The sequence below is a fragment of the Lepidochelys olivacea genome (genome assembly GCF_965140295.1).
Source record: "Lepidochelys olivacea isolate rLepOli2 genome assembly, chromosome: 7".
In the NCBI taxonomy this organism is placed as follows: Eukaryota; Metazoa; Chordata; order Testudines; family Cheloniidae; genus Lepidochelys; species Lepidochelys olivacea.
Window position 1 is genome coordinate 125,293,043 of NC_140417.1, and position 23,355 is coordinate 125,316,397.

Sequence of the window (23,355 nt, forward strand, 5' to 3'; positions counted from 1 at the left end):
ACCCTGCCCCGGAGGCAGGGAACAGCCAGCTCCTGGGGCAGCAGGGTTGGTCGGGCTGCTCTACTAGAGGACACAGGGTACAGACTGAACCCACCCTGAGGGCCCGAAGCAGCATGGGCCAGCAGTTAGGGCACAGGGCTGAGAGCCCAGGGACCCGAGTCCTGGGCTGACCTTGGGCAAAGCAGGGGCTGTGGCACCCAGCCTGAGGGGTGCTGCCCCCGCCAGCCAGCAGGGGATGAGCAGGTGCTGCTGCTGGACAGAGCCGGCATAGACATGAGTGGGGAAGGCCAGCTTTGGGAACAGGAGGGCCCTTCTAGAGTGGGGCCCCTGCCTGCAGGACACAGCAAAGCCCTGAAAGGGGCAGGGAGTGGGGCAATTAACAGGACCCCAGGGAGCAAACCCCTCCAGCTGGCGGAGTGCAGGACGGACATGCAGGCTCAGGTGGTCCCTGGGACCTTCAGACCCAGATTTGACTAAGCCCTGGAGAAACCCCGGGCCAGGCCAAACCCTCGCCTGCAGGGGCCAGCTCCAGGGCCCCTGGTGGGCTCACACCTCCTCAGCAGCAGCCTCTGGCCCCTCACCCCAGCCATCTTCCCCACTCAGGCCATTAGCAAAACGTGTGTTTATTCGGCTGGCCCATGGATTCCGTGCACGGCCAGGCGGCTGCCTTCCCTCCAGCACTGCAGCCAGCAGGAGCAGGGCCGCCCCGCACCTCCGCCGTTGTGCTTGGAGCAGGCTGGCCTCCGGCCGCCCTTCCCTCCCCGCTCTGGGAGGCTTGGGCCAGGGCAGCGGCTGAAGGGCTTGGCTGGTGAGTGGGTCCTGGTTCGATTGTCAGTCAGTGCAGGAGCTCGTGCAGGGCCTCACCTGCCTGGGCTCCCCAGCAGGAACCTGCAGACACAGAACAGGCAGCATGGTCGGGGTGGGCTCCAGGCTGTCCTGGGAGCCCCCTGCCGCACCCCCCAGCACTCACCATTCCCCACGGGCCACCACCGCCTCCTTCCGCACCAGCCGCTTCAGGTCGTCCAAGGGTCTGGCCAGGGCCCGGATCACACGCGGCTTGTACGGGAGCAGCTGGAGGGGAGAGTGCTGCCTGTCAGCGGGGGCATGGGGCCAGTGTGCAGGGGGACGGCCAGCCTGTGCTTGGCTGGCAGCCCCAGGTTCCCGACAGGGGACGTCTGAACTGCCCTAGTGAGCCTCTACACCCTCCACGCCCCCGGGGGCAGTACAGAGCAGTGCTCAGCCCGCTCCAGACCCCACAGCCCCTCCTTCCCGCTGGGGTTCACCCCTTCCGCTGCGGGGGACCCCATCCTGGGCACCAGGCTCTCTCTTACCCATGGTCCGCCTGGCCTTAGCCGTGGTCCCTGGCACTCGCCTTACCCCAGCGAGGCCAGACCGTGTCCGGCCTGCTGAGCCGCTCCTGTCTCCCAAGGAAGGTGGGCAGGCCTGCGTGGGCAGGCTGCTGGGAGCGGGCACTTACCACGGGGATGGGCAGGCTGGTGAGCGCATGGACACACTGCAGCGCAGCAATGCGGATGGCCTGGAAGAGAGCGAGCTGGGGTGAGCGTGGGCAGCAGCGGGGCGGGGAAGGGAGAGGGGCAGGGGCACGCACCATGGCGGGGCTAGAGGTCAGGCCCAGGAACTTGGTGACCAAGGTGTCGACATGCAGGCTCATGACATGCGGCGCCTCCAGCAGCAGGGGCTGCAGGCAGCGGAGGGTGGAGAGCTGCACCACGCAGTCTGGGCAGGATAAGGCCTCGAGCAGCAGAGACAGCAGCTGGGGGGACACAGGCTGTGAGCGATCTGTCAGCTCAGCACCCCCGGCCCTGCCCTGCCAGCCCAGCACTCACCGTGGGCAGCTCCGTCACCAGCACCGGCCTGGGCAGGTGGTTCAGCACGTGGGACAGGCCCTTCAGGTAATTCGCCTTCACGCCTGGGGAGAGCAGAGGGAAGCAGATCACAGCCCCGTTCCTGGGAGGGACCAGGCGGTGGGAGCGACCCAGGGGCGGGAGGGGCAGGTGGCAGGGGGCAGCCCAGGGGGTGGGAGCGACCCAGGGGCGGGAGGGGCAGGTGGCAGGGGGCAGCCCAGGGGGTGGGAGCGACCCAGGGGCGGGGGGGGGCCCAGGGGGTGGGAGCGACCCAGGGGCGGGGGGGGCAGATGGCAGGCAGCAGCCCAGGGGGTGGGAGCGACCCAGGGGGCAGCCCAGGGGGTGAGAGCGACCCAGGGGGTGGGAGCGACCCAGGGGGCAGCCCGGGGGGTGGGAGCGACCCAGGGGTGGGCAGCAGCCCGGGGGGTGGGAGCGACCCAGGGGCTGGGAGCGACCCAGGGGGCAGCCCGGGGGGTGGGAGCAGCCCAGGGGCGGGGGGACCGGTGGGCTCACCGGGACTGGCGGCATGGAAGCCCTGGACCAGCTTGGGCACGTTGTCGGTGAAGAAGCGCTGGCGGAACATGATGCGCACGTCGGCGTGACACCCCTTGTGCAGCACGTCGGGGGAGTCGGCCATGAGCAGGGAGAAGCCGTCGGCCACCGCGGGGCCCAGCTCAGCGTCGCCCAGGAGGCCCAGCAACTGCAGGGGGAGAGGAACCGTGAGGCTGAGTGAGGGCAGGCGCCCCGGGCTGGCAGGGCCTCTCCCAGGCCTAAGGAGAGGGGCAGGGTCCCCAGGGCCTCCCCGCGCATCGTCTCACGGGGGGGTTGGCCGCTCACCTTGTCTGTCAGGCGGGAGCTCAGCGGATGGTAGCGCAGCACCAGGGCTTTGGTCACCTGCAGGGGCAGAGAGAACAGTCAGCTGGCCCCGGAGAGCCGGGCGGGCACAGCCAGCTGGCCCCTCCAGCCCAGGCTGCTGTCCTTACCCAGAGGAGCAGGGTGAGGGCCTGGGTTCTGAGCGGGCCCTCGGCAAGGCCGGCCTCCATCCTGTTCACTGCTGTCTCCAAGAGCTGGTCCAGCTGCTGCCCTGGGGGGACAGAGGGGACAGAGGGATGGAGTCCTGCAGCGCCCAGGCCAAGTGCCCCTGAGGCTGGCCCAGCGGAGTGGAGACTGGTCAGCGCCTGCCCCACCCTCTTACCTGCCGGGGACTTGTTCACCAGCCCCGCGAAGCACTTAGCAGCCGCGGTGGCCGTGAAGGGGCAGTGGCAGGAGCAGCTCAGAGCCAGCAGCTCCTGCAGCAGCCTGTCCTGCTGGGGAATCGGCACCTGGAAGAGATCAGAACCCAGTATGGACGCTGGGCACTCAAACCCCAGAGCTGCCAATCCCAGGGACGCTGCCCATGCCGCATCCACACTGCCCCCGGTTCACCCCGGCCCCTCCAGCCCCGTGAATCCAGGTGAGGTCCCATCCCCCAACTTACGTTCCTGGGCAAGGCGCAGACGAAGGCCATGAGCAGGGCGACGAGGCGTCTCTGTGCTGCCATGTGCTGCCCGCCCTGCAAGGGAAGAGCAACGCCAGTGTCACCAACTGCCCGCGCCCCAGCCCCCCGCAGCCCCAGCCCCTCCCTGCACCCCCACTCACCTGGAAGGGCTGGAAGGGGCAGGGAAAGCTGTCCTGAGGCAGGAAGGAGACCTCCCCATCCAGGAAGAGGGGCACCACCTGTGAGACGCTCTGGGCAGCCAGCCTGTGGGGAGAGGGGGAGACAAGCAGGAGCCTCAGAGATGCTGGGATGTGCTGCTCTGGAGAGAGCCCGGAGCAGCTGTGGCCAGGCAGGTCAGGAGAACAACACTTCCACCCAGAGTCACAGCGCCCCCCACGACAAGGGAACAGCCCCTCTTCCCTCAGCCCTGCCTCCCCAAGGGACAGAGCCGGGGGCTGAGCAGCAGGACAGACATGTGATGGGACAAAGTGGAAAATTTTTGTAATATTTTATGAGTCTGACATGCCTCAGTTTCCCCTGCACTGTTCCCCCGTGGGTGGGATAGGACTCTTTCCTCTCAGGACAGGCTGAGACAAGGGTGGGGCGTCGCCTGGCTGTCTGGGCCTGGCCCCAGATCAGTGGAGATTTGAGATGCCGATGGCAAATCCAGTCCCCAGGACACTTACACCCAGTACCCCAGGGGACAGAGATCTCCCCGCCTCTGCGCAAGGAGGCTGAGACATGCCCCCCAGCTGGAGATCAAAAGGGCTGGGAAGGGGGTGGGGGGCTTAGAGGGGGCTGCTTGAAGAAGTCGGGGCTCTCACTGAGAGTCGGACCAAGGGAGTCAGAGCCTGACACAGCTGGAACCCAGAGGCTCCCTACAGCCTGGCCGGGCTCTGGGCTCCCCAGAATGGGCCGTGCTGTAACCTTCAGTTCTCTGGGCGACTCGACCTCTGGCCTGGGTCGTGGCCAGTTACCGAACAAACCCGACTGTCTGACCGCGCTGGGGAAGTTGCTGTAAATGCTGGCCGAGGGGCAACCTTCAGGGGCTAATGCACAAGCCTCCCTCGGGGGCTCTCCCAGCTGGACCTGCTGCCCGGAGCTCAGGGGGGCTGCAGGGCTGGGGTCCAGGCTAAGGAGATGGGGAAGCCGGGAGGTTTATCCAGGGGGTCTGGCACACTGAAGGGCTCCGCCCAAGCTGGGGCCATAGCACTGCCCCTGTGGCTCCGTGACGTGGCCCCAGGGCGACCCATTCAGAGCCCCAGTGGCCTGCCCTGGGGTGCTGGTGTTACTCACTCAGGGCACAGGTGGGCGCTGGCCGCGCTGATGACGGGCACCATGGCAGTCAAGACATCCTCCTCCAGCAGCAGCTTCCCCAGTGGCGAATGGGCATTCTCTGCAGCCAGCAGCGAGGAAAGGGCCAGGTCAGAGCCTGCCTGCAGCCCACCCGTGGGGGGACCTGCCGCTGCTCCTGCAGCGTGGGCTCAGGCACCCGCAGAGTGCTCCCGGGCACTAGCAGAGTCAGGAGAAGGGCTACAAGGCCGGCGTGGCCATTGCAGGTCCTCTCACCAGCAGGGGCCGGGCCCTGCCACCGAGGGGACCAGCAGGGAGGGGGGACCCTCCCTTTGGCGCTCCAGGCTGTGACAGCCCCTCCCCTGGGCGCCACGCCTGGCAGGGCAGCCGGGCCGGCCTATTGGCTGCCCAGCCACAGGGACGGCGTCCCTCCTGGGCGCCCTGTGGCTGCTCTCCAGCCAGAAGCCCCTGGTCTGACCCCAAGGAGGCAGCGAGACCCAGACGGCCCCCTTCCACGCCCGAGCCTGGGCCTCACCTTGCATGGCGGCCTGCACCGCCTCCGCAAGCAGGCGGGGCACCACAGTCCGGTGGCAGTACCAGCAGCTCTCGGCATCCCGCTGGCACTGCAGGGCCACCCGCTGCAGGCTCTGGCACACGGCCACCAGGTCGCAGGCCCCCACCGGCACGCTCCCTGCAGGGCAGAGAGTCCCATGAACCCCCCCGCCGGCGCCCCCCCGCAGGGGCTCAGGAGCTGGCAGATGCCAAACAGCACACGGACAATTTATGAAGTGCCCCCGGGCCAGCTCGAAGCTCCAGCCAATGAGGCGCTGGCAAGGTACCAGCTCTGCTAATGCCCCTCAACCCCGGCCCGCAGCCCCTGGTAGCCCAGCCCTGGGCGCCTCCCCTCCCCCGAGGCTTTGCTGACACCCCTCAACCCCGGCCCGCAGCCCCCTGGTAGCCCAGCCCTGTGCGCCTTCCCTTCCCCTGAGGCTTTGCTGACACTCCTCAACCCCAACCCGCAGCCCCCTGGTAGCCCAGCCCTGGGCGCCGCCCCTCCCCCGAGGCTTTGCTGACACCCCTCAACCCCAACCCGCAGCCCCCTGGTAGCCCAGCCCTGGGCGCCGCCCCTCCCCCGAGGCTTTGCTGACACCCCTCAACCCCAACCCGCAGCCCCCTGGTAGCCCAGCCCTGGGCGCCGCCCCTCCCCCGAGGCTTTGCTGACACCCCTCAACCCCAACCCGCAGCCCCCTGGTAGCCCAGCCCTGGGCGCCGCCCCTCCCCCGAGGCTTTGCTGACACCCCTCAACCCCGACCCGCAGCCCCCTGGTAGCCCAGCCCTGGACTCCAGCCCACGCACACAGATCTCTGTGGATGCCCCTGCCAGCCCCCTCGGGAACCTGCGAAGGCTCCGGCAGGATTCCCAGGTGGCTTTACCTTTCGGCACCTGCTGCAGACACTGCAGCAGGACAGGAACCGTCTCTCGCACTATCCTGGGGTGTGTGGACACCGCTGCCAGCGCCTGCAGGCAGCGGGCCCGCAGAGAGTGCGGGGATCGCCTGCCCTCCTCCTCCCGCTCTGAAAGAAGCGGCACATGGATGAGACCCAGGGCACAGGCAGGTGGCTCCGGATGACGGCGGTGGTGGGGGAGCAGAGAGAATGGAGACCGGGCACAGCCTCACCTCCCAGCTGGGATCCACCCTTAGCCCAGCCCCTTTGAGCACCGCCACAGCCGGGCCCAGCCCGGACCTAGGAGCTGGGATGCCCTCCCCAAACTGGGCGATGCTGCCATGGCATGGCCATCAGGGAGCCAGTTCTGCACTGAACACCAGGGCTAGGCCGCAGCAGAAGGGCCCCTGTGAACACGGCAGTGACAGGAGGGAGGGGAGTCCCAGCAAGAGGGGGGCACGGCTCTGTATAGCTTAGAATCAGAGAATCGAAGAACTGGAAGGGACCTCAAAAGGTCGTCTAGTCCAGTCCCTGCACTCATGGCAGGACTAAGTATTATCTAGACCATCCCTGACAGGTGTTTCCTAACCTGCTCTTCAAAATCTCCAGTGATGGAGATTCCACAACCCCCTGGGCAATTTGTCCCAGGGCTTCACCACCCTGACAGGAAGTTTTTCCTAAGGTCCAACCTAAACCTCCCTGGCTGCAATTTAAGCCTGTTGCGTCTTGTCCTGTTCTCAGAGGTCAAGAACAACAGTTCTTCTCCCTCCTCCTTGTAACAACCTTTTATGTACTTGACACTGTTCTCATGTCCCCTCTCATTCTTCTCTTCTCCAGACTAAACAAACCCAGTTTTTTCAATCTTCCCTCATAGGTCATGTTTTCTAGACCTTCCATCATTTGTGTTGTTCTCCTCTGGACTCTCTCCGATTTGTTTGCATCTTTCCTGAAATGTGGTGCCCAGAACTGGACACAAGACTCCAGCTGGGGCCTAATCAACACAGAGTAGAGCAGAAAAATTAATTTTTGTGTCTTGCTTACAACACTCCCGCTAAGACAGCCCAGAGTGACGTTCGCTTTTTTTTTGCAACAGCATTACACTGTTGACTCATATTTAGCTTGTGATCCACTATGACCCCAGATCTCTTTCCACAGTACTCCTTCCTAGGCAGTCATTTCCCATTTTGTATGTGTGCAACTGATTGTTCCTTCCTACGTGGAGTACTTTCCATTTGTCCTTATTGAATTTCATCCTGTTTACTTCAGACCATTCCTCCAGTTTATCCAGATCATTTTGAATTTTAATCCTGTCCTCCGAAGCACTTGCAGCCCCTCCCAGCTTGGTATCATCCTCAATACTCTCTATGCCATTATCTAAATCGTTGATGAAGATATTGAACAGAACCAGACCCAGAACCGATCCCTGCGGGACCCCACTCGTGATGCCCTTCCAGCTTGACTGTGTACCACTGATACCTCCTCGCTGGGAACGGTTTTTCAGCCAATTATGCACCCACTTTATAGCACCTCCATCTAGGAGCTGGGCATAGCACGGGCACGGCAATAACAGGGGAGTGAGGGGGGGTGCCAGTGAGGGGGGCATGGCTCCGTACAGCATGGCATGGGCATTGCAGTGACGGGGGAGAGAGAAGCGGGGTGCCAGTGAGGGGGGCAAGGCTCTGTACAGCATGGCATGGGCACTGCAGTGACGGGGGAGAGAGAAGCGGGGTGCCAGTGAGGGGGGCAAGGCTCTGTACAGCATGGCATGAGCACTGCAGTGACGGGGGGGGAGGGGGGAGAGGAAGAGAACAGGGTCCCAGCCTCTCCCAGGGTGGAGGTGATGGGACCTTCCCCCAAGTGGAGAATTGCCTCCCTCCCACACCAGCCAGGCCCCAGTACCTGACTGCAACTCCTCTGCGAGCCTCTGCGCCATGCGCCCCGTGAAGGCCCCTGGGTAGATGGGGGCCAGAGATCCTGCGGCCTCCATTGCGGCCATGCTGCGGGGGAGGAAAAGAAGAGGTGAGAGCTGCCGGGTGGGGCCAGCAGGGTCCCAACATGGCCACCCAAGCCACAGGCAGCAGGCAAAGGGCTCGGAGCACAGGGGAGACAGGCTGGGTTCGCAGCCCCTCAATAGGGGAGCTGGTGGCTTCGCCCCAACCCCTGGTCACTCCTCCATTCCCGCGGCAGGCCCCAGTATGGTTCTTGGGGTGCAGGGCACCCAGGACCCCAAGAGCCCAGTGGGGCCCCAGCCCACCACAGGCGACCTGGGTTTGTTCTAGCCAGGTGTGACAAAGTGGGACTGTTCTTAATGTTTTCTCTGAATACTGTAGGAGTGCCTCAGTTTCCCCTAGGCATTTCTTAAGTCTCCACGTGGTGGGATAAGGGGCTGTAATTGTTGCAGAGCAAAGGGCCAGGGTATATAAATGGCCGACACTGTCTCCTGGCCACTGATGGCCTGGCCCTTCCCCCAAGGGTTGGAGAACAAAGGAATCCGGGGAAACGGACAAAGCCCATAGGGTGAGGGGCTGGAGGGGGAGTCAGTTTGGGGCTGGCTGGGGACAAGGAGTGAAGTGCAGATGGGGTTGTCTGGCTCACTGCCCCCCAAAATGGACCCGGCTGAGGAGGCCGGTTCTCTGCACCTACAAGCTCTCTGTTAGACCATGTTCCTGTCGTCTAAAGCCTCTGATTTACTGGCTGGCTGAGAGTCACGTCTGACTGCGAAGTTGGGGGGCAGGACCCTCTGGCCCTCCCCGGCCCCCGCCTGGGTGGACTCACTGGTGGAAGCGCACGGAGGGGCAGAGGATGCTGAATGCTCCGAGGTCAGACCCAGGAAGGTGGAAGCTGTGTGAGCTGTGTGTCCTGCAGACAGGCAGCTCCCAGAGAGGAGACCTCGCCGGAGTCCTGCCTGGCTTCGTAGGGAGCAGTTCCAGAGCATCGCCTGGGGACTCCGTGACAACAGGCCTGCCCACAGGCCGGGGACCCGCACAGCCACTCACCAGCTCTGGGAATCGTCCGCATGCAAGATGAGCCGGGTCAGGTGATCCACGACCAGCTGCACGTCGGGGGGAGCCAGGAGGCCTGAACCGAGAGACATGGCTGAGCTCCACAGCTCGACGTCAGGCCCAGGGCACTGCCCAGCGGGCACCAGGCTACGACCCGCCCCCACGGCCTGCAGCACCATCTAGTGCCCCCAGGTGCTGCCCCAGCACAGCACTGGCAGGGCCATGGGTCAGCCCAGCAGGAGGGGAACAGGGCCCCAGAGCACCCGCTATGGTCAGCGCCCTGCAAGGGACTGACACCAGCCCATAACCAGACAGCCTCCCCCACCCGAGCTGCCACCACCAGCGCCCTCCCCCCCCCCCCCCGGGGAGACACCAACCTGGCAGCGTGCCCAGGACGGTCAGGGCTTGGATCCCCACCAACTGCAGCTGCACGCTGGGGTCCGTCAGTGCCGAGAACAGCACGGAGCAGAGCGGAGCTCGGGAACACACCAGGGCGCTCTCCTCTAGGGGACGGACAGACAGCGTTAGGGCCCTGTGGGCACAAATCCCAGCACGGCCACCCCGCAGGAACCAGGGGAGTGGTGGGGACATAGCCTCCGGCCCAGGCACAGTCCAGCCTGAGGGCTGTGCAGATTTCACACCAGCACACCTCACCCACCACAGGAGTGCAGCGACCTCTGCGGTGGGACGCAGCAGCTGGTTCATCTGCAGGTCAGTTTAAAACACGAACAGCCCATCCCTGCCGAGCTCAGGGCAACGGGCAGCACCTAGGACCAGTCCGAACCGTCGGGGGCACCTCGGAAGCAGGTAATGGCCCCCCCATGCTGGGTGGGTGGGGGAGTTAACAGCCTCACCTTCATCCTCATGCCCCCACTTCTGCTGCAGCTCCAAGAAGCCCAGAAGCATCTCCAGGATTGTCCTCCGCTGGCTGTTCTACAAGGGAGCAAAGGCACAGCCGGTCAGAGGCCGCTGCTCAGAGCTGGGTCCCGTGCAGCGTCCCGGCGCCAGGCCCCCCGGTGCAGACTGGCGGGCACCCCTCACCTGCGGGTGTTGGTGGTACTGCTCCAGCAGCAGGGGCACGACGCTGCTGGTGATCCGGTGGCCGGCTCGGAAGGAGGCGCCCGCCGCTGCCTGCAGGAGCTTGGCGCTCGGCCACACCAGCTTCATATCAGGCTCGCACAGATGGCGTCTGCAGTCTGAGAGAGCAGGCGTCAGCTACGCCCCCAGGAGCCCCAGGCCACGCTGCTGCTCTCCGCTCACCCAGCTGCAGGACTCTCCTCCACCCGGAGCCCACGGGCGCCCCTGCCATGCCAACCCTCTGCAGGGAAGGGTGCGACCCTGGCAGTTCCCCAGGCCTGTCCCGCTCGGGGCCCACAGAGGGGGAACAGGATTCAGAGTGGCAGTGGGGAGAGCCGGGAGGGGACACTCAGTGCATGCGGGCCCCAGAGCCAGGCGTGGGCGCCGTGCAGGGCCCCTCCAGGAGGTACCTTGCAGGATGCCGCTCAGGAAGGAGTCTAGCAGGTCCTCAGCGTCCGAGCTGAGCACGCAGCGGGACAGGCAGGCAGCCAGGCTGTGCAGCGCAGCCAGAGCCTCCGCCTCGACCTTCTCGCTGGCCGTCTGGAACACCTGCGGGAGGAAGTCAGACGTGCTCAGATGCCAGCCAGAGGGAGACGGACCCCACTCCCACTAGCTCTGGGAACGGAGCACAGGGCCCCGCCCCAAATGCACTCCCCAAAAGCCCCGATGGGGTCTGGGGTTTGCCCTGGTTCCCCCCAACCCTCGTGTTCTGGGCAGGGCTGCCAGGGCTCAGCCAGGGCCGACCGCAGTGCTCTGGGGCTCTCCTGCGGGGATGCGGAAGACTCCTGCCCCCAGCTGCACCCATGGGGCCCAGCTGCACTCACCTCCCTGCGCAGGGATGACCAGAGGCTGGGGAGAAATTCCTGCAGCTCCTTCTGCCCGTAGATGGTACAGCAGGCGCCCTGCAGGAGGGAGCCAGGACAGACGTTAGGAAGAGCCAGCAAGGGAGGAGGCCAGAGAGCAGGGACATCCCCCGCCTGTCAGAGGGCTCAGCCTGCCAGGCTGGCTGTGGGCAGGGCTGCAGGGACAACCACATTAGGGCCAAAGAGAAGAGACCCGGTGCTCCAGCCCGTTCCCCGTACCAGGGTCTGCAGGGAGTCCAGCTTGGCGCTCTGCATCTCCGAGTCCATCTTCTCGATGAGCAGCGGCAGCAGGAACTGCGGCGAGAGAGAGGTGGTTAGGCTCCCTGGACCCAGCCCAGCAGCTGCGCCCACACCGCCAGCTCCCCGCCTAGGACCTGGAACTTCCCCGTCCCCAGACGGAGGCAGGGCTGCGAGTGCAGAGCCTTCCCCAATGCACGGCTGCCAGCAGCCATCCTGAGCTCGCAGGGCAGGGGACACAGGGGCACCTGCCAGGGCTTGCAGCCCTTTCCAGGGGAGGCCCAACCCATCAGCTGCCATCCTCCACCAGAACACTGAGACCTAGCACTGCTTCCCCAGAGCAGGTCTTTGCCCACCGCGCTTGGCGTCAGTGCCCAGCAGCCCAGAGCCAGCCTGGCCGGTCCTCGCTCTGGGGCCCAGCCACCCACACGCAAATGGTGGCATACATTTGTGACAAGGAGGGTCACCAACCAAGGGGACCATGCCCTCAGGGGCAGATGGATTCTCTGGCATGTGCCAACTTTAAATCAAGCTGGGATGTTTGTCTAAGGAACCAGCCCTAGGGATTATTTCAGGGCAGATCTCCAGCCTGGCAGACAGGGGGTCAGACCAGACTATCACAATGGCCCTGGGATCTGGGAATTCCCTCCTCCCACCACAGTGCACCATCAGGGAGCCAGCTCTCCTCAGAGGTGCTGCCCGCTGCTCTGGAGAGGGGCCAGTGCCCAGAGCCCAGACCAGCACATCTGGTCCTCTCCCGCACTACAACCCAGAGCCCAGGGCACAGAAACACCAGCCCACCCTCCCTCCACCTCAGAAGGGCGATGCTCCTTTGTGTAGCTGCTGCTCCCCACCCCAGGAGCATCGTACCTCGGCAAACTGGGGTGTGGAGGCCAGCACAGCCCGGAGGCTCACAATCAGGTCCTCTCTCTGAATGCAATGAGGGTCATTGGGGGGCTGGAACAGAAGCACAAAGAGCAGGAAGCCCGTCAGACAAATTCCCCAAAGAACAGAACAGAACGAGCAGCAAAACATGCCACCAGGGCTGAACCACAGAGTGAGAGAGGCCATTAGAGAAAAAAAGGCATCTTTTAAACCCTGCAAATCAAACCCTACTGAGGAAATCAGAAAGGAGCATAGACTCTGATGAGTTTCTTTGCTTTGGTCTTCACGGCTGAGGGTGCGAGGGAGATTCCCACGCCTGAGCCATTCTTTTTAGGTGACAATCTGAGGAACTGTCCCAGGCTGAGGGGTCACTAGAGGAGGGTTTGGAACAAACTGATAAACAGCAATACGTCCCCAGGACCAGATGGGATTCACCCAAGGGTTCTGAAGGAACTCAGATGTGAAATTGCATAATTATTAATTGTGTGTAACCAAAGCGATTGCTTCAATCAGCCTCTGGACCAGGTGACTGGCGGAGAGTTAATGGGACACTCATTTTTTTAAAAAGGCTCCAGAGCCGATCCTGGCAATGACAGGCCAGTGAGGCTGACTTCAGTACTAGGGAAACTGGCTAAAAGTAGAGTCAAGAACAGAGTTACCAGACAGAGATGAACATGATTTGTTGGGGGAAGCGTCAACATGGTTTTTGCAAAGGGAAAATGCCTCACCAATCTACTAGAATTTTCTGAGAATGTCAACAAGCATGTGGACAAGGGGGATCCAGTGGATATAGTGTATCTGGACTTTCAGAAAGTCTTTGACAAGGACCCTCACCAAAGGCTCTTAAGTAAACTGTCATGGGATAAAAAGAAACTGAGGACTTGTGGCACCTTAGAGACTAAGGTGCCACAAGTCCTCCTTTTCTTTTTACGGATACAGACTAACACGGCTGCTACTCTTAAACCTGTCATGGGATAAAATCCATGATCCTCTCACGGGTTGGTAACTGTTTAAAAGATAGGAAACAAAGGGACCAGAGACCAGCAATACCAGTCAAACGAACCTGGCCTCACGCACACTGCCTAGGACACCGAGACCCACAATGGGACACTCACGAGCCTCGGTTCTCACCTTGCCCCGCTTACCCCCAGCCCTGGCCCCATGGGAGCGCGCTGACAGGCAATGCAGAAGGTATGGGGAGGAGAGACTCACTCACAGGAGTAAAATCAATGGGGAAGTAGCAGGACGTCACTTCAAAGAGTTCCTCCACGAAGGGACCTGTGGGGAGAGAGCAGAGATGGCTCAGCCCCAGGGCCAGCCCCACAGGAGACCAGGCCAGGATCCAGTAGCTCTGGAGCCAGCCCAAGGCAGCTCAGGATCACAGGGGCTTCCGAGGGTGGTGGCTGCCCAGGAGGCAGGCCCCTCCAACAGCAGGGGCCCCCCAAGCCGCCTGCAGATCAGAGGGCGGCAGGGCTGCCAGGCGCTTACCCAGCACATAGTCCTTGAGGATGAGGTCGCGGACGATCTGGAAGGCAACCAGCAGATTGCGAGGGTCCTTCTCCCCATCCATCACCTGGATGAAGCCGAAAGTGAAGTCGGCGCCCAGGCCCTTCAGCTCTGCAGAGGGAAGGAGAATGCACAACAATGGCCCAGGGTCCCCACAGCCCAGCCGCTGGGCCAAGCCACAGGGCACTGCCAGCGAGTCCCCCACGCCCTCAGCTAGGCCACAGCGCCCATCCTCCCCACTTCCAGTGGGTTGTTTCCCTGCCTTACCTTCCTCTCTGGTGCGCATGAAGTTGGTGATGATGCTGTAGACCGTGTGGCGATCCAGCTGTGGCAGGGACTGAAGGGAAAGAGTGGAGGAGTTAGGAGAACACACGTGTGATCCAGAGCTGACTTGGGGCTGGAGGGACTATGACACACGGTGCTGCTGGGTGAAGGGACGTGCGCCCCCGGGGGAGGGAAGCTAGTGTGGCACACAGGGGTGCGAGCAGGAGTGCGAGGGCATTAAACAAGGAGGTTAGGCTGGTCGATCTCCTCCAAGAACAGGTGGAATACCCGTTGCTTGGAGGTCTAACCCTGGCCTGCAGAACAGCCTGAAGGGCCCAATCCCGCCCTGGACAGATGGGACCAAGGCTCTGCTCGCTGAGACTTTTCCAATTACTCCCCAGGAGGCAGCTGGCTCCGGAGCAGCCAGCCAGCAGGGAGTCCCCAGGGACAGCGCTGCCCTCCTCCGGGCATGGCTCGATCCACACCGCCATGCAGGAGGGACGCAGGAGCAGGAGATGTAGCCGAGAGGCACTTGCGCAGCCTGACTCACCAGACCATGCACGCGACACATTACCCTGGCCCATGGGGGCGCGGACAGCAGCTGGGAAGGGCCCGTGAAGGGGTGTGACAGACGGGCTCTGGCCGCTCACCTGAACATGCACCTCCTGGAAGATGGCTTTGAGCACGGACACAGCCAGGCCTGGGGCCAGCACCTCGCACATGCTCTGGGGACACAGGGAGAGAAAAGTAAGGTACAGCGCAGAGCTGCCAACCACCACCGGAAGGTGATCTGCAGCAGAGTGGCATGGCCCCATGCTATCCCCCCCAACACACAGGACAGGATTTACCAGCTGTACCCTCACACTCTGCACAGCCTAATGTCAGGCAGCCCACAGGCTAATCACACTAACGATTCAATCACCTCTGCCCAGCCAAATCCTGCGCCAGAGGGACCCACCCGCTCCTGGGGAGGAACTAGTCCATGGCCATTAACACATAATAAGGGTGATCCAACCTCATGCTTCAGGGTCTAAGCTGTCCCTGCCCCCCCACAGGGTCAGGAAGGCATCTGTATCGTCCCCCTCCCGAGCATCGTTCACATGCATTAGAGGTGGCTTCAGCTTCTTCGGAAGTATCCGACAGGCCACAGCAGGCGCCAACAGACTAGCAGACTCCCGTGTCCCCCCAGACAGACAGATGTTGCTGGTTCCCAGCTCTGTCCTGGAATCCTTCTCCCGGCCGGGCGGAGAGGGGGTGCAGCAGCAGGAGAAGCGAGCTCACCAGCGCGTGGAGTCCCTGCAGCACAGCAGGGATCACAAGGTGATGATCCTTCAGCCGGTTCTCACAGAACAGGACCAGGTGCGTCACTGCACGGAAACAAACGCCCAACATATTAGACCCCCAACCCCAGCTCTGCGGGCTGAGCCCACAGCTCCCGGAGAGCCATGGCACCTGGGACTGGGCAGCAGAGCCAGCTGCCAGGCCACTTAGAATCATAGAATATCAGGGTTGGAAGGGACCTCTGGAGGTCATCTAGTCCAACCCCCTGCTCAAAGCAGGACCAATCCCCGACTAAATCATCCCAGCCAGGGCTTTGTCAAGCCGGGCCTTAAAAACCTCTAAGGAAGGAGATTCCACCACCTCCCTAGATAACGCATTCCAGTGTTTCACCACCCTCCTAGTCAAAAAGTTTTTCCTGATATCCAACCTAAACCTCACCCACTGCAACTTGAGACCATTACTCCTCGTTCTGTCATCTACTGCCACTGAGAACAGTCTAGAGCCATCCTCTTTGGAGCCCCCTTTCAGGTAGTTGAAGGCAGCTATCAAATCCCCCCTCATTTCACTCCCCCGGATTGACCCCCCCACCTCTCTACCCCAAGAACAGCCCCTTCTGCACCCCATGTCTGAGCACTAACGAGGTGGGGCCTGCACCAGCAGCTCTGCCCACATCTGGGCGAAAGCAGAAAAGGGCCTGGGCGTAAGTGCGTGTGCAAACACTGGGCCAGGAGCCGACAAGTCAGCTCAGCCAAGCAGTGAGACATCACAGGGCGGGAGCAGGGCCACAGCAGCAGCCTGGGATTCCCCACCCCGTTCCAGATCGTGTTCCTTTGCCCTGAATCACAGCCCAGAGCACCCTGGGGCCACTGCGGCAGGAAGCAGACCCAAAGCGCCAGCTCACAGCACCCCTGTGCCCTCTGCTGCTGCAGGGGAACACTCCAAGCCCTGGCACAAACAGGGACCCCTTTCACACAGCACGGCTCGGAGTGCGACCCCCCCTTTCAATTAAAAACACGTTTTTATATTTAATGCTATTATAAATGCTGGAGACCAGCGGGGTTTGGGGTGGAAGCTGACAGCTCGCGATGCCCACGAAATAACCTTGCGACCCCCTGAGGCGTCATGACCCCCAGTTTGAGCACCCCTGCGCTCCGGCACATCATGTGCATAGTAAGTCACCCAGCTACTAGACCAATGCCCACGCCGGTGTCCAGGGCTGAAGTTACACAGGGAGAAGGGGGCTGGCACATCCCCTACCTTCTTCCTCTTGGAGCAAGGAGTGACAGTGGAGCAGCACCTGGGAGAGCAGCTGGAGGCCTCGCCCACGCATGCGAGGTTCTGTGTTCTCAAGGCAGGACCTAAAGGTGGGGTGGAGAAAGACGAGAGGGCTGCGGTGAGCAGAGCCCCATTCAGTGCGCACAAGCAAGGGGGAGAGCAGCAGTCAGAGCAGGAGCCGGCTGCAAAGACTACTGTGCTCTGTGCCCAGTTCTGACACTGGCTGCGTGGCCTTGGCAAAGTCTCTTCCCCTCTCAGCAATACAGCCCCCCACCAGCCCTCGAGGGAGGAGGACTGGGGGGACTTCGCTCAGTCATCTGTCCGGGGCTATGGAGTTGACACCAGAGGCCCCTCCCCCACCCCCAATACATCCACAACAGAGAAACCCCAGTTCTCCGTTATCAAACGCAGCCAGGAGCCAGGCAAAGAAATGGCTCTTGGTTCCGACTGGCCGCAGGGACTGAGGGGGAGGAGCAGCACTGGGACAAGGACCCTTCCTTGAGAACACCCACCCAGCAGCCCACGCCAGCAGTGAACTCCCGTGGGAGATGGGGGCATGGGGCAGTTACTCTGGATCCTGGCAGGCAAAGACTTGGTGGCGACTCCTGCTTGGTTTGGGTCCCAGAATTCATTCTCCTGAAGCAATCCGGTACGCATGGGCTGGGCAAGGGAGGCGGCACTCAGCCCAAACTCCATGAATGCTCATCCCCAGAAGGGGCGCTGCATGGTACCGATACGGCCGGGGGGGGGTGTCTCAGCTCCAGGCCAGGGGAGCGACACAAAGCCCCCTCTGCCTCTAACACTCTCGCTCCTGAGGGGAGCTCCACTCTGAGCCCCTGACTTTCCTGAGCCGGAGGAGGAAGAGGGAGAAGGTGTATGGGGTTCCTCTCACCCCAGGGCTTCCACGATCTCCAAGATGGTCCAGCTTCCCGCTTTCACCCCTAGAAAATGAGACAAATGATGAGCCAGGGAGGGCCCAATGCGTTCCTCAGACAGACAGGGCCAGGCTGCTCTTCCCCTCTGTGGAAGGAGAGGCAGGCCTAGCTGATAGCACAGGTGCCGTGTGTTTCCCTAGCACCCCATTAAGTACTGGGGGAATTACGGGGAATTATGGTGCTTGGCAGGGGCTGGTGTACACACGCCAGCTCCCGAGGAGACAATGGGCTGGGGCCCAAGTCTCTGCATCGCCTGCTGCAGCATAACTCGATGCCACACGAGGGTCTGAGTTCCAGTCCCATGCGAGAAGCCCCCCCCCGGCTCCCTCTGCAGCCTCACTGGGCAAGGGGGTGGAATACCTTTCAGTCCCTGTCCCCAGCCATGGGAGCCAAGGGCTGGCTGCCACCAGCAGAAAAGTCCCACCGTGGGATCCAGAGTGTTTTGGTGCCATCTTTGCTTAGAGGATGGCCCGAGTGAGACAGCATCAGGACTCCCAGGTTCTATTCCTAGTTTTGGCTAGGTCACTTCACCTATCTGTGCCTCAGTTTCCCTACCAGTAAAGCAGGGGTAACAGTCACCAGCAGGAGACTCCTGAGGCCTCTTTAAATGTCCGTAACACACTCCGAGAACGTTGGAGCGACAGCACCAGAGAAGAGCTAATATTGCACTACTGTCGTCATCCGCTGATGTGATTTGCTGTCCTGGACAGCGTTCGGCATGTGCTGTCAATTACTGGCGCACGAGGGGGTTACCTGACACACACTCATCTGGTGTTCCTAGCTGGCCACAGCCCTCCCCCGCCCCCCCACTCCAGGGCCACATTCTCCCCACAAAGCAGGGCAGGGGGAAAGCAGAATCCCTGTCAGCACAGCGGAGGGGCATAACAATCAACACTCTGTCCCCACGTGATTGGCAGGGCAGCCGCCCACTGATCATGCTCTGGGTTGCAATTCTGTCCCTCTCCCAGGCTTTCAGTCCTCAGCTCGTGTGTCTCTCACCCTCCTGCAAATACTCCTTAGGCTCCTGCTAGCCCATTTAACATCACTGTTAAGTGGCTCAGTCTGTCTCCCCGGTACTGGGGGCCCATTGAGGAGGAAGGAACCTGTAAGGTTCACACACCAGGCAGCTTGTTAACGCTGAGACATGGCTTCAAATGCTGGTCAGCACAACAACAGTGAAAGGGAGAGGCCAGAACGGAGGCCAGAATCCCCTTGGAGCAATGCCCCTTTAAGAGGGAGGGGGCCACCTGTGCTTGGTCAACTGAACACTGGGGGCACCTGGGCCCAAAAGAGAAGGAGCCTGCCTGAGTCAGGAGGGGCAGGTGAGAGCTGCCCCAGGGAAAGAGCTGAAGGAGAGCAACTACCTGGGGGCTGCCAGTGAGGAACTGACCAAAGCTGGGGACCTCTGATGGTGGGAGCCTGGGGCTTGGCCCCTAGGAAACGGGGAACAACCAGCTTGGTCAAGAGAAGCCGAGCCCAGAAGCAAGAGGGTCAAGAGGTTTGTGGTGGGGAGGTGGAGCTACCTGAGCAGGCATAGGAGGAGGGGGACACTACAGGACAAGGGGCCTTCAGCATGAAGACCAAGGGAGGGCTGCAGAAAGACTGGTTCCTCTCAGGCAGGGAGACCCGGAGAGTGGGGCCCTGGATCAGCAGCACAAGGACCTGGGAACAAAAGGCTGCTACTGACTGTCGAGTTCATGACCTGATGGTGAGGCCTGAAGAGGGGAATGGAAAATCTGCTGAACCTTTCTATGGTTATTGTGGGAACTGGAGACTGGTTTTTACTACCAGGCTTCTGGGGATTACTACACTGATGTACGTGAACAAATTATGCCCAGAAGCACGTTTTGTATCAGACAGTGCGAAACTATGTTCCCTTCATGGGTGGAAAAAAGGGGAAACTGAGGTAGGCACCCCTGTTGTGCTGCAGCCTGCTGCTGGAGAGCACCCAGCCCTTAACCGGCACAAGACAGTCTGTAATTGAGGAGCATCAGCAGAGCTATGCGGGGAGGACTGGCATAGTAGGGGGGTGCAGGCCAGAACTGACTGGCACTGGAAGAGCCCAGAACTAGAATAGCAGGAAGTGCCACAGGTCATCAATCACTGAAGGGCACTGCCAGACCTGCATGTGGGCAAGCGGAAATGGAATAGCACAGGGGTGGGTTAGGATGCAGTGAAGCTGCATCGGAAGCTCCAAGGAGGAAACATGGAGGGGCTCAACTGTCAATTCTCCTTCCTGAAACTGTCTCCTAAAAGGCCAGGAACCTCCAAGGACTCTAACCCTGAGCAATGAATTTCTGCACTTGAAAAGGCAAGATTTAAAATAATACCTACAGAGAGGAGTGTTTCCTCATAAACAGGAAAAGGCTCAGGTAGTGTGACTTAAATGACAAGTTACTAACGCTTCGTGAGGTTAAGCTACCTGCTCATCCTGCTATGTTCTGAGGCTTGAGATTTGCTCAATTCTCGGGTGACCGGAGGCTTGAGTATTTTCACCTAGTGACCGCATTAGCCTATGAAAGACACCTTTTGTTGACCGTGCCAACAGTGGATTCTACTATAGGGTTGAACGGGGTACAGCCATAAACACAGGCAAGGTCCAGTTGTGCTCAGCACGGTTTCAGAAACTATGGTAAACTTGTGAAACTTTCAGCATCACCAACGTATGGGGGTATGGCAGTGAGAGCCAAAGGTTAATTATCCATTGTGTAAAACAGTATTTCCATGTATCAGTTTGTGCTGCCTTTCCACATTGTTGTTCTCGCGAGGTCTGTGGGGAACAGAAGTATCTGATTTACCTTCTCTGTACCATTCATTAGTTTGTGTACATCACGTTCCGCTGATTTGTCTCCACTCTAGACTAAACAGTTCCAACCTTTTATTCTCTCTTTCCATACTTCTAATAGTTGCTGCATCCTTTCATTTCTTCTTTCCCCTTTCAAACATGGTGGCCAGGAACGAGCACAGTACACAAGGTGAGCACGTGATGGATTTCATAGCGCGGGGGTAGTTCAAATTGATCCTTCCAACAAACATCACCGTGAATTTCACTTGCCATCATGTTAGCCAATGACATTCTGCATTATCTGCTAGTTTCGCCAGCTCACCCCTTTCCTCAACTCACTGGTAAACATGTTACAAACCAACAGTCCCTGTACAGACCCCCAATCCCCCACTAAGCTTCCATGAGATCAAACAGACCATGTATGCCTACGGCTCTCTTAGCTCCTTTCCAAACCATTGCCAAGACGCAGCCACACACCCTTGTAGCCTTAAAAGCGAAATTCCAGATGCGGCAGAATCCCTTAATGTAACAGTCACTGAATTACTGGTACAAACAGAACGGCAAGTTCTCTGGGAAACCAAACAGCACAAACCTTGTCAAAAGAATCTTAGAAATGTGGGACTGGAAGGGACCTCAAGAAGTCCTTTAGTCCAGCCCCCTGCGCTGAGGCAGGACTGAGTAAACCTAGACCACCCCTGACAGGTGTTTGTCCAACTTGTTGTTAGAAACCTCCAGTGATGGGGATTCCACAGCCTGCCTTGGACGCCTAGTCCAGAGCGTAATGATCCTTATAGATGAAGCCCAGTACTTCTTGTCCTATCCTTGATGCAAATGGAGAACAACTGATCGCTGTCCTCTAAAACAGCCCTCAACACACTTACAGACTATTATCAGATTTTCCCCTCAGTCTTTTCTCAAGTAAACATGCCTTTTATTAACCAGCCTTCACAGGTCAGGTTTTCTAAACCTTTTATCATTGCTGCTGGTGTCCTCTGGGCTCTCTGGCTCATCCCCATCTTTCCTAAACCGCGGTGCCCGCGCTTCGACCCAGCAGCGCAGGGGAGGCCTCGCCAGTGCACGGTACAGTGGGGACAGTTACCTCCCACCCCAACAGACCGCACAGGAGAGAGTTATCCCGCCACGAGAGGTGCCAGGGAAGGCTGGGAACCTACACACAGGGAAGGCAGCCAGTGACTGGGCCCCATCAAACCCCAGAAGGTGCGGAGATCACCCAAGCCTCCTGGAGCACTGTTCTCCTGTATCCAACCTTGCCCACCCTCCCCCAGGCAAGTGCCCATGACCATCCTAACCCAGAGTCCCAGCATACCCACTATCCCATCTGCCCCACATCCCCCCTGCCCCCAGCCCCACCCCCAGCCCAGCCCCACCCCCTACATCCCCCCAGCCCAGCCCCACCCCACATCTCCCCAGTCCCCAATCCACCCTGCCCAGCCCCACCCCACATCCCACCCGACCCCCAGCCCCGCCCCACCCCCTACATCCCCCCAATCCCCCCAGCCCAGCCCCACCCCACATCTCCCCAGTCCCCAATCCACCCTGCCCAGCCCCACCCCACATCCCACCCAACCCCCAGCCCCGCCCCACCCCCTACATCCCCCCAACCCCCTACATCCACCCAGCCCCACCCCACCTCCCCCCAACCCCCAATCCACCCAGCCCAGCCCCACCCCCTACAGCCACCCAGCCCCACCCCACATCCCCCCCAACCCCCAATCCACCCAGCCCAGCCCCACCCCCTAAATCCCCCCCGCCCCACCCCACATCCCCCCCAACCCCCTACATCCACCCAGCCCCACCCCACATACCCCCCAACCCCCTACATCCACCCAGCACAGCCCCACCCCCTACATCCACCCAGCCCCACCCCACATCCCACCCGACCCCCTACATCCCCCCCAGCCCCACATCCCCCCCACCCCCTACATCCCTCCAGCCCCCAGCCCAGCCCCACCCCACATCCCACCCGACCCCCAATCCACCCAGCCCAGCCCCACCCCCTACATCCACCCAGCCCCACCCCACCCCACATCCCCCCAGCCCAGCCCCACCCCACATCCCCCCAGCCCCGGCCCGGCCGGTACCTGCCGCCACCTCGGCCGCCCGCCCGTCCTGCTGCCCGGCCACGAAGTCCCGCACCCAGCCCCGCAGGGCGCCGCCCGTCCCCCCAGCACCGGCCGCCGCCATGATGCGCAGTGGATTGGGCGTGGGGGGGGGCATACACCGGCGCATGCGCGCCAGGGAGCGACCCCCCCTCCCGTCACGGTGGACAGGCGGGACAAAATCTGTCACGTGACAAACGGGGGCGAGCGGGCCCAGGGAAATGCCAGTGCGCGTGCGCGAAGGGGCGGGCTCAGTGCCGGAGGGGCGGATGAAGGGCGGGGCCTGTGACTCCCACAGGGTGGGGCCCGGGGTAAAGGAGGTCAGCCCCCGCCGCCGGGGCTGTGCCCGTGCCGAGCCCGCAGCAGCTCCCTGGTGGGCGGGGACACACTCTGCCCCTCCCCCCACACTCCCATTGGCCCGGCGGCTCGGGGGCGGGGTCACACTCTGCCCCTCCCCCCACACTCCCATTGGCCCGGCCGGGCCCGGGGGCGGGGTTACACTCTGCCCCTCCCCCCCACACTCCCATTGGCCCGGCGGATCGGGGGCGGGGTCACACTCTGCCCCTCCCCCCACACTCCCATTGGCCCGGCGGATCGGGGGCGGGGTCACACTCTGCCCCTCCCCCCCACACTCCCATTGGCCCGGCGGATCGGGGGCGGGGTCACACTCTGCCCCTCCCAACACACACACTCCCATTGGCCCGGCCCGGTCTGGGGGCGGGGTCACACTCTGCCCCACCCACCCACACACTCCCATTGGCCCGGCCGGGCCTGGGTCACACTCTGCCCCTCCCCCACACACACTCCCATTGGCCCGGCGGATCGGGGGCGGGGTCACACTCTGCCCCTCCCATACACACACTCCCATTGGCCCAGCCCGGTCTGGGGGCGGGGTCACACTCTGCCCCTCCCCACACACACACTCCCATTGGCCCAGCCCGGTCTAGGGGCGGGGTCACACTCTGCCCCTCCCCACACACACTCTCCCATTGGCCCGGCCCGGTCTGGGGGCGGGGTCACACTCTGCCCCTCCCCACACACACAC

General features: G+C 61.8%; 1 protein-coding gene across 1 annotated transcript; it reads right to left on the reverse strand.

Moving 5' to 3' along the window:
- Positions 1-607: 607 nt before the first annotated feature.
- MMS19 (MMS19 homolog, cytosolic iron-sulfur assembly component) lies at positions 608-22,503 on the reverse strand. Its single transcript, XM_084634169.1, has 31 exons — positions 22,293-22,503; positions 17,363-17,411; positions 16,453-16,553; positions 15,196-15,281; positions 14,565-14,639; positions 13,918-13,987; positions 13,633-13,761; positions 13,361-13,422; positions 12,130-12,216; positions 11,242-11,316; positions 10,984-11,061; positions 10,570-10,708; positions 10,124-10,278; positions 9,937-10,015; positions 9,460-9,585; positions 9,077-9,158; positions 7,980-8,077; positions 6,069-6,209; positions 5,171-5,326; positions 4,639-4,738; positions 3,504-3,606; positions 3,343-3,417; positions 3,061-3,187; positions 2,849-2,949; positions 2,703-2,759; positions 2,379-2,565; positions 1,848-1,930; positions 1,610-1,774; positions 1,478-1,537; positions 971-1,071; positions 608-888 (listed from the first exon to the last, which is right to left on the reverse strand). The coding sequence occupies exons 1-31, from the start codon at positions 22,438-22,440 to the stop codon at positions 861-863; spliced, it is 3,123 nt and encodes a 1,040-aa protein (XP_084490295.1). The 5' UTR covers positions 22,441-22,503; the 3' UTR covers positions 608-860.
- Positions 22,504-23,355: the final 852 nt, after the last annotated feature.

What these genes read in the sequence shown, in the direction of transcription:
- MMS19 (XM_084634169.1), bottom strand. Translation starts at nt 22,440, where the DNA reads ATGCGCCGGTGTATGCCCCCCCCCACGCCCAATCCACTGCGCATCATG. An exon ending in TCTGCAGCAGGTGCCGAAAG is followed by an intron (nt 5,327 to 6,068) that starts GTAAAGCCACCT and finishes TCTGCCCTGCAG; the next exon opens with GGAGCGTGCCGGTGGGGGCC. An exon ending in GTGGTGGCCCGTGGGGAATG is followed by an intron (nt 889 to 970) that starts GTGAGTGCTGGG and finishes CTGTGTCTGCAG; the next exon opens with GTTCCTGCTGGGGAGCCCAG.